Here is a 10,089-nt window from a genome sequence, read left to right as displayed (position 1 = left end):
GCAGAGGCGTTCTTTTTCTGAAGTTCTGACAGCTGGAAGGGGGCAGGAAAACCAATTAGAGACAGGAAGGTCCTTCATCTTCACCCCACATCCCATGATCCTCCTAGCCTTTTAGAATATGAGCAGAGCAGACCGTCCCGTCCCATTCCAAGCAGTACACCTGAGCATAGGCCTGGACAAGCCTCATATTGTGGGGCTGGAGGAGATGGAGGGACTTGGACAAAGCGAACAGAATGTTCCAGCGGTGCAAAATATGAGTTTGGAAATAATTCAAGCATTTCAGACAGTTGAGTTTCATCATATGAGGAATGCTTGACATCACAGTATATATTGCTGTACCAAGTCACAAATTTTGGGGGACCCTGATATTTGCCCCACAGTCTTACCTGCGGAGAATCCGTATCTTTGCCTTTGGGGATCACCTCTAGGCTTTGTATTCAAACACGAAATCTGCAACATAGTTTGCCAAGCAGTTCAGTGCAGAACACTGCATCACCATGTGGGTCAGTCAGAGCTTCCTCCCCGCCTTTGGGGGTGTGACATTTTGCTAAACAAATTCTCTTTGGACGGTCCCTCCTTGCAATTCACAATGCGTTTTAGCATTCTAGTTTAGCTTCTAGTTGTAAATTGCTGCTCACTCAAAAGCTGCTTTTCAATGCAGCACAAGAAAATGATATTTGTTAGTGGTCGGGTTTGCTTTCAATGGTGCCGTAGCCCTGCTTGTCTTCCCAGTTTAGAAGGCCTGGAGACTACGTCTTGGGTGGGCTGTTCCCATTCAGAATTGGCACTACCAAGCTGTCCAGCCAGACTCTGCCAGAGCTTCACAACTGTGGGAGGTAAGAACAAAGCCAATACAAGCCAGTTATGAGAGGCAAAGATCCAGGATTTGTAGGTCCAGTTAAAAACTCAGTGAAGGCAAATCAACTCAGAAGTGCATTAGCAAACTTTTGTTCTCAGTGACAGCCAATTCCTCAGCCACCAAGTCCACAAATCTTAAAAAGTTGAACACCCCAGCTCTACAGCCCTGTGATATATCTGTATGTTGGTGTATTATGGACACTTTGAGTACCAATCCATTCCATTCTAATATTTCTGAAACACTAAGACAGTTGAAGTGCACATAGTATTTGCTATGTCCTGAGAGTGGGTGGAGATTTGAAGAGATAAAGACAGTCTTACCAGGGAAAACAGCAGGTAGAAATTGCATGCCGATCATGGAACAAACCAATAAAAGACAGAGACAACAGAAATATATATATATAATATCTCGGAATAAAAGGTTGCCACCACCAATGAAGAAAAATCACAAAGTGCATTTGTCACATAAAAGTAAAAGCTTTTTTTAGAGTTTAAAATAGCATTTACACATAAGCAGCTATATATTAACTATACAGACAACTGGAGTTTTTCATACAATATTTACAAGAAGCCCTCCCCAAAATGCAGAAAAAGGAAGATGGTGTTGGAAATAAGGGGAGTGGGCCAGTCACGCATCGTCAAGAACACGATCTTGGGTATGACCCAATGCTAAGATATTTTGAGAGTCGGTGGGCAGAGATTTCATTTCCTGCCTTTAATTTCATTTACTATTTTTTCCCTCTACTGTACATAAATTCTGTATGTGTCATTCTAATCCCTGATTAGAATTAAGCTGTTCCTTTGACATTATTCCTTACTGTCCAGTAAAATGCAACTTTAAAGGGGAAGAAGCAGCTAACTCAAAATATCCAATTTCAATGTTTTCTTCAGGCCCAAAACAAGCTCGCTAGTTGGCAACAGGAAGGATGGACGGGAAAGCTGATGGAAGGTCACACCCACAAAACATGGCTGGCTTATCCCAACACAGCTAGGTAAAACCTTTGGGAGTTGAGGATCCCTCTGAAGCAGAAAAGGAGAATATGTCAGAGATTTAAAAGGGGTAAACGCATCTTTTCAAAACAGTCTCTGACTCAGTAAGCAGAAACATGCTTGTTTCAATGAATTCATGAGGACTAGCTTCTCTGCACGATTATATGGGATCAGGCTGGCCAGCAAGATAAACCAGCCATGTGGAACCACAATACAATTTCTTCAAAGAGAAACACTTGCTACAGTTTGCCATTAGCTGTGAAAGTCCAAGTATCAGCCAGAATTGTTTAAAAAAAAATAATAACGACCTCCAGCCAAGGGAACCTGTTTCATCTCCACTACCATAGAGGACCATAGAGAGAGAAAAACTGTGTGTGTGGGGTATGTGTGAAAAAGCAACTTGAGTCAGCAGTTGGGAGTAGATTCCCTTGCTACTTTGAAAGATCTCATTTGATTATCAGAGCTGGGGGGAAAAATAGTCTCTCCAAGTGCTTGGAGATTCACAGAGATCCAAGTGCCAGCCCTTGATATATAGGTGTGATTGAAGATCTGCCTTCGCCAGGTTGGTGCCCATTAATTCCCATCATCTGCATCCAGGGAAAGGGACACCAGCAGGAAGGTACTGCAACGTTCATACAGGACAAAAGCTACCTTATGTTGCATTTGCATCACACTCCCATATCCAATGGTCAAAGTTGGAGGGAGGCACGGAATGGAGCCCCTTGGGGGAAGGGCACAGATGGCTGACTGGCATCTGAAATTCTATAACAAGACTCATTCTATTTTCCTCAAATCATCCTGGAACTTTTTTTCTCTCTGCCTTTTCACTGTTTTCTCCTGAACAGAAAAAAATATACAGGTGATACTGTCACACAAATAGAGAACAACTTTGTCCCTCTATGTAATTTCCCCTTTCCTACACATCCTTCTTCTTTCCTTCCTACTTGGATTGGCCTTTCAGGAAATCAGGATCCATGCACTCCAGCCCAATAAAATGTTCTTAATTCAGAGCAATTGGGGGGGGGGGCAATCAGTAGCATAAACTGCAAACAATATCCAGATGCAAACATAGCCATGATAAACCAAAGCATCTAAGTGTAAAATTGGGGGGAATGCACCACAACCTAGGCAGAATTTTCCTCATGTCAACAAAACCATGCACTTTCTCGCCACTCAGCTTGGAAATCTGGGTAGTGAATGTGTTTGTGTTAATGCTTCAGCTGTTTCCAACACATAACACAGGTATCAAAGGAAAGGACCTCACTTGGGCCAAATCCTCTCTGGAAACAAGAGTACCACTGAGAGATGTTTTTCCAAGGCAGAGCTTGACCATTGGCTAGGAGAACAGCCAAAACATAACAGAATAAGAGAGAGAGTGTCAAGTCACGATGCCAGATTTAGGGTGTATGGCCAACAAAGGCAGCAATTCTCCCCGTCTGGAAGCAAGGAGAGGGATGGATGGAACACCAATTGGCAATAACTGGCTGGAATACCTGCCGAAGCCCTACAATCACCAGAATTTTCTTTCAAGGTGTAAAATAGGCAACCAAAAAGTTCATTGTTTTGGAGGAGAAATTTAACCCATCGAGTTTCTCACAAAATGGTTTTCCCTTCTTAAGGGAAAGGCCAATATGGAACCAGGCTCAGCAGGTGCAAAGAAAACCTTGATGAAAAGTAGCCCAAACGAAGGAGGAAACAGACCCACAGAGAGATATTCACCCATTGTTGCAATGGGGCTCAACAAATGAAAGCCAACTTTATTGCCCCTGGTTAGTTGTGTTGTCTTTATCAAAGCAAATCCTCCTCCATTGTAAGTTTTTATTTCCCCCCCCCCAGACTGGAAAGAAAGGAACCAGAATATTTTTTTAAAGGTGCAAAATATGCAGGACTGGAGAATTGCCGTGTTGCTTTTTTCTTTCTTTTTTTAAAAAAAAAACTATTATATAAAATACGATCCCTTGGTTAAGTCAAGGAAAACACAGTAAAATTGCACTGAGAAAAGGTGCCACGCATAACAAAGCTCATTTAAGATATCTGGGGGGGGGGGAACACCTATCAATCACGTTTGGAAAACAAGGGAAAGGAGAAAAGGGGGGGGGGAGACAAAATATGCCTGATTGGCAGATTGAATATCCTGGAATTGCTCTCCCCCCCCCCTACGTTTGCTGGCAAAACACAATCAAGAGTCAGAAGGGTGTGACATGCAAAAGATTGTCAAGGTGGGGGGGGCAGGGGGAGTAGGAGGGGGGGGGTTCGCTCTCTTTCCCCGTTGCTTTGAAAGAAAGAAAGAAAGAAAAAAAAAAGGTCCCTGGCCAGTCTGCCGACGACAGAGCAGGAACCCTCTGCGCGGACTCTCTAGGAAGGCACGTCTTTTCACATGATGTCCACGAAGAATTCGCACGGGTTGCCCATGGCTTTCTGGAAGGACTGGCGGCTCCCAGTCAGTTCAGGAGGGATGGAGCCAAGTTCCCGCGCGGGGGGCCCTCCGGGCGGCCCGCTGATGGCATAGACTTTGCCTCCCAGCTTGGGGAAGTTCCCCAGAGAAGGCAGCCCTCCCGGCGGGCCGTAAGCGTGGTGGCTGCGAGGACTTCTCTGGCTGAGGGTGGCCGAGACGTGGCTGCGGTGGCTAAGCTGGCTGGGGGGCCTCTCGTGCCGCAGGACGCTCCCCCCACCCCCGCTCCAGGTGGCTGGGTCCGACCCGCTGCTACTGCCGCCAGCTGACTTGCGGTCCTTCTCTCGCCACCGGCTGTTCTCGCTGTTGCTTCGGTTAGAGCCGCTACTTTTGCTTCCTGGAAGGGGGGGAGGCGACAGGAGGAGGAGGAGGAGGAAGAGACGAAGCTGGATTAGGCCCAGGAGAAAAAAAAGGGGGGGGTTGGGAGCCACGGAAAAGTCCCGGGAGCGATGAAGCAGAGACCGCGGGATGAATGCGGAAGATGGATGAAGATGGATGCGGAAACATGCGGAGGTGCTCAAAGCAAAGCGGGCGCATAATTGCGACGTTGCGTTGGAGGGGATGAAGCAAAGCAGGCCGCGTCAGCAGGAAAGAAGAGACACTCCGGAAAGTGAACGTCGGGATAAAGGACTGTGCAAATAGGGAGTCCCTGGGCTCCAAAATCCCAGGTTTGGGGGAGTTTAGATTTCCAGTGGGGATCCGGTAACAAAATGTTGTGCTGTGACTGCCTTCCAGCTGTTTTCGGCCCTCACTAGTAAAATATCCCGTTCTTTTTCAATAGCCACTCTGCCCTCACAAGCTTGTGGGCCAGGTTGTCTCTCCTGAAGGATTTGTCCCCTTCGTTTTTTGAAACACAGGTCTGTGCTTCTGTTTGCTTGCCGTGTCTCAAGGAAGTCAGTGCCTTTTTTGGCTACGGGCCGGTCGGCATAACCTCTTAGGGTTATGAAGGAAAGTTCCTTGAGTTCCTATCCTCCGGTGCCATGCTCAGAGACTCAGGGATGTAGAATGAGGGGGAGACTAGCTTTTGGGGGGTGTTGTGATAGGATTCCTAAGCTGCTTCCCAGCAGAAAACAGACTGTTGATCTTCTAGCAGAAAAGCAACTTTCCTGGATGTGGAAGAGCTAGAGGGCTTTTCCCCCCCCCGTCTCCAGCTACCTGCTTTCTTTCCTTCCTTTTGTCAACTTCCGCTGGGAAGGTGCTCAACGGCAGCAAACCAGGAGCTAGCTTGCAATCCTTGTTTGCTCAACAGGCTAGCTTTGCCGAGCGGCTTCTGTAGAAACCACCTCTTTCTGGGCGCAGAACTTTCCACGGTGCTGAAGTGTTGTTGTCCACAAAAGGTGGAGGTGTGATTTAAAACTGTTGATGAATGACTTCGGACAACTCTAGCTGCAGCCAAGATCGGTTCCTGCCTCTCCAGGAATTCTGTAAGCAGTAAGGCCAGGGCCCAAGGTGCCCAAAGCGGGTTTCGTGGTTTGTTTGTTTGTTTGTTTTTTAAAAATAAAGGACTTAGATGAGGAGATATGGAAGTGGGGAGGAACAAGTTCAAAATTCCAGAGGAGGGGAGAAAGAAAAGACATGAGAATCTAGAGCAGTGGTTCTCAACCTTTTTAATGCCGCGACCCCCAACCGGTCGTAAGTCGAAGACTACTCAACTGGTGCAGCACCGTTTGCAGAAGGGGACTTTTTGCGAGCTCAGCAGGGCAGAGACAGCCTGGACAATTCCTATTGGCTTTGGAAAGCCCATAGAATTAGACTCTATTCAAGAGAGTCTATTCTATGGGCTTTCAAAAGCCAATAGAATAAAAGGGAGTAGCACAGCTAAGGAAAAGGGGGGGAAAATGGCGGACTGCATTGTTTGACGACCCCAGTGAAATGGTCGTTCGACCCCAAATGGGGTCCCGACCCACAGGTTGAGAACTACTGATCTATATGGATTGGAAATGACTTTTGGAAGGGAGGAAAAATATGCTTACCAATCCTTTACGAATCCTTCAATCTAAGGCTTGCTCAGGATAAAACAAGGAAAGAGCAGTTACCGGAAGCAAAGTTCCTCATCCGGGAGGAATGGCATAGCAGCAACACTTAAAACAGCAACACACGTCAGCCAGAAGAGCCACTGGAGACAATTCGGGCCCTCTTGACACAAATACACTCACAAGGCAGCCACGTACAGGTAGTCCTCGACCTTCGACCACGACTGAGCCCAAAATGCCTGTTGCTAAGCGAGGCATTTGTTAAGTGAGTGTTTGTCCCATTTTATGACCTTTCCTGCTATGGCGGTGAAGTGAATTGTTGCAGTTGTTAAGTTAGCAACGCGGTTGTTAAGTGAATCTGGCTTCCCCATTGACTTTGCCTGTTAGAAGGTCACAAAAGTGGACTCACGTGACCCCGGGGACACTGCAGCCGTCATAAATATGGCGTCTGAATTTTGATCGGGTGACCCTGGGGGGTGCCGCGAAGGTTGTAAGTCGTACATCTCTTTTTTCGCTGCCATTGTAACTTGGAACGGTCACTAATTGAACTGCTGTTAAGTCGAGAACTACCTGTACTTTGCTGGCAAGCTGGGAGCTCTGCAAGAGCCAGCACTGAATTGTTCAGAACTGTTCTGAACTCAGAACAAGTGTTGTTGTTGGGAACAACACTCATCCTTTGAAACCTGCTGGCTGAACCCGAACCCCTTTTCTACATTTGCACAGTATGGAGGGAATCGCCAATGCATCAAACAGGTGACCTGGGAGGCCGCCCCCTGAAGATCAACAAGCCACGTTATCAAGCAAACTTTGCAGCTGCTAGACCTTTCCCTGACCAGGTTAAGGAACCTGTGTGAATCCATGCAGGCAGCTCAGCCGAACCTTGTCCCCCTACCTGATGGCAGTCGCTAGGAGTCAGGCCGCGTGCAGGATGGGCGCGAGGGTCCGTGAGAAGAGACAGGCAAAGCGAGCGCAGGGGAGGAAGGAATACGCAGAATAGCCAGGGGAGCAGGAAGGCAGAAGCTGGCGTCTGAGGGCCTACCTTCGCTGTGCTGGCTTCCCGCACTTCCGCTGCCATAGCTGAAGCCAGGGTCCTGGTAGGCTGGCGGGAAACACGGAGGGGCGAGGGGATACTGGTAAGGATAACCTTGCCCCAGTGGCCAAGGTGGGGAGGGGTGCGGGAGGGGGCCCAGGGTGTCTTGGTCAGAAGCCCCGCTGGAACCGTTGTTGAGGTTCATTGCAGCCATATCTGGAAGAGAGGGAGGGAGGGAGGGAGAGACAAAGAAGGAGAAGAACAGATTGATAAGCAGAGGGCTCCATCAAGTGCACTCCTGCCTGCCCTGTCTTCAAAGTGGCATCTTTGATCTCAGTTGATCCACCAAACTCAGGGTGATAAATTTAATTTTAATTTTTAAAAACATTTTTAATCCCGCCCTTTATTATTTTTATAAATAACTCAAGGCAGCGAGTGTATCTAATTTTCCTTCTCCTGTTTCCCCCCCCCCCCCAATAACAACCCTGTGAGGTGGGTGGGGCTGAGAGAAAGGGACTGGCCCAAAGTCACCCAGTTGGCTTTGATGCCTCTAAAGTGGGACTAGAACTCACAGTCTCCTGACTTCTACCAGGTGCTTAACCACTAGACCAAACTTTGCTCAATGAAAGAAGTAGTCTTTTCAGTAGAAAGGCTAATATCTGTAAGTTGGCAAGTTTGAGGTGTTATGGAAGCAGTTTGCTATTTTCTTTTTGGGAAGGCTTTTTTTTTTAAAAAAAATTCCCAATCTACACTCTTGGGATTTCCTGGTGGCCTCTCATCCCAGAACAAACCAGTTTTTTCATGATTAGTCAAGGTCAGCTAGCTGTTAACTACTGGAGCAAGAATGGGAAAGAGGCAATTATTAAGTTTTGCAAATAGAGACCCTTGTGGCAAGTTGGTAGTTTAAGGGCTTGGTTTAATTTCAAGTAAAAGTACCCTTTTCTACTTGTGGATGCAGACACACACGCGCTTAAATACATACAGACCAAAAGCAGAACACACCAGCCTAAATAAGCAAAGGTAAACTGACTAAATGGGCAGCCTATCCAAAGGAGACATGCAACAGAGGTCACTTACTGCCACAAAGATCTCCAAACACATAATAGCACTGTTCTGAGAAAGTAATCTTATTCACAGTGTGTCTGAGGTAGCCATGCTTCAGCATGCTGCTGGCGTATTTCCGGGCTTCTCGACGGTCTTTAAAATCCTCCACGTGGGCGTAAAGCCAATCAACGACATCTGCTCCTGTGAAGAACAAGCAAGAAGACATGGAAACATGGTTATTTGCCATCTATCTATCTATCTATCTATCTATCTATCTATCTATCTATCTATCTATCTATCTATCTATCTATCTATCTCTGTGTCTGTCTGTCTGTCTGTCTATCTCTGTGTCTGTCTGTCTGTGTCTATCTATCTATCTATCTATCATCTATCTATGTATGTATGTATCTGTCATCTATCTATCTATCTATCTATCTATCTATCTATCTATCTATCTATCTCTGTCTGTGTCTGTCTGTCTGTCTATCTATCTCTGTGTCTGTCTGTCTGTGTCTATCTATCTATCTATCTATCTATCTATCTATCATCTATCTATCTATGTATGTATCTGTCATCTATCTATCTATCTATCTCTGTCTGTGTCTGTCTGTCTGTCTATCTATCTCTGTGTCTGTCTGTCTGCGTCTATCTATCTATCTATCATCTATCTATCTATGTATGTATCTGTCATCTATCTATCTATCTATCTATCTATCTATCTATCTATCTATCTATCTATCTATCTATCTATCTATCTATCTATCTCTGTGTGTCTGTCTGTGTGCCTGTCTGTCTGTCTGTCTGTCTATCTGTCTATCTCATCTATCTCTCTTCTGTTAATGGAACCTTACAATAAAGTTAAAGTTAGTGAATGCCCAGGGTCATTCTGGATTGATCAGGGAGAAAATCCTGAGCAACTCTTACACAGGAAGCTGCTGAATTTGGCCAAACTTTCATACCAGGTTCCTCACTGCCACAGTTTAAAAGAAAATCTAGTGAGAAATTTGATTCAGAGTAGGAAGAACTTACCAATCACTGCGTTGGAGATGGTGATTTTTAACCACATCCGGTCCCGAATTTCCAGCCCTGAATCTGGTAACTGCATCACTTTGACAATGGTGGCCATGTCGCTTTTCACCGTCAAGGGGGTCTCGTCCAGCTCTGAAAGGGGAAGGAAGATTGGAGATGCTGATTCTGCGGAAGGAGGACCGTCAGGAGGGGCAAAGAAGAGCAAGGCAGAGGGAAAGAAAGCAACTTCACACAGGGGCAGCCTGTTGCGAGAATGGAGTGGAAATTTCTGCTTTGGGGTGTGTGTGACCATAATAACCAGATTTTGCTAGCTTGTATCCACCAGCAAATTCTTTGGTGAGAGCCTAATTAAAAAGAATAAAGGACTTACGGTGTCCTTGGTGCTCTATGAGTTTGGTGGTTTTCTTGCACACCTTTCATTACCCAACTAGGTAACATCATCAGCGTTAAGTTGGACTGAGGTTTGCTCTCTCTCCCCTTCTAGCACGAGTGATGTTATCTAGCTGGGTAACGAAACAGCTGCAAGAAAAACAATCAAGCTCAGAGCACCAAGGACCCCACACTTCAATCCTTAGCTACAAATATTCTCTTCTAAAGGTATACGTTTCCCACGTCCCTCGCTACTGGCCATGAGGGGAATGCTTAGTGCAGCCAGAAATTTTGGAACAAAGGCCGGAGACTCCTCTGTCAGAGTTGCACGGGGCTGGACTAGA

General features: G+C 46.2%; 1 protein-coding gene across 1 annotated transcript in view; it reads right to left on the bottom strand.

Moving 5' to 3' along the window:
* Positions 1 to 1,242: 1,242 nt before the first annotated feature.
* DVL1 (dishevelled segment polarity protein 1) overlaps positions 1,243 to 10,089 on the bottom strand; it is a 39,029-nt gene continuing 30,182 nt past the window's right edge. The window contains exons 11-14 of the mRNA XM_039367291.1: positions 9,377 to 9,508; positions 8,381 to 8,548; positions 7,313 to 7,519; positions 1,243 to 4,637 (exon numbers count right to left, since the gene is read on the bottom strand). Of these exons, the coding sequence (XP_039223225.1) occupies positions 4,222 to 4,637; positions 7,313 to 7,519; positions 8,381 to 8,548; positions 9,377 to 9,508 (923 nt within the window). The 3' untranslated portion in view covers positions 1,243 to 4,221. The remainder of the gene's footprint in view (positions 4,638 to 7,312; positions 7,520 to 8,380; positions 8,549 to 9,376; positions 9,509 to 10,089) is intronic.

This window comes from Crotalus tigris, unplaced genomic scaffold (genome assembly GCF_016545835.1).
Source record: "Crotalus tigris isolate CLP2741 ecotype Arizona unplaced genomic scaffold, ASM1654583v1 scf7180000020588.15403103151:6194809, whole genome shotgun sequence".
Lineage (NCBI taxonomy): Eukaryota > Metazoa > Chordata > Lepidosauria > Squamata > Viperidae > Crotalus > Crotalus tigris.
This window is presented reverse-complemented; position numbering and strand designations above follow the sequence as displayed.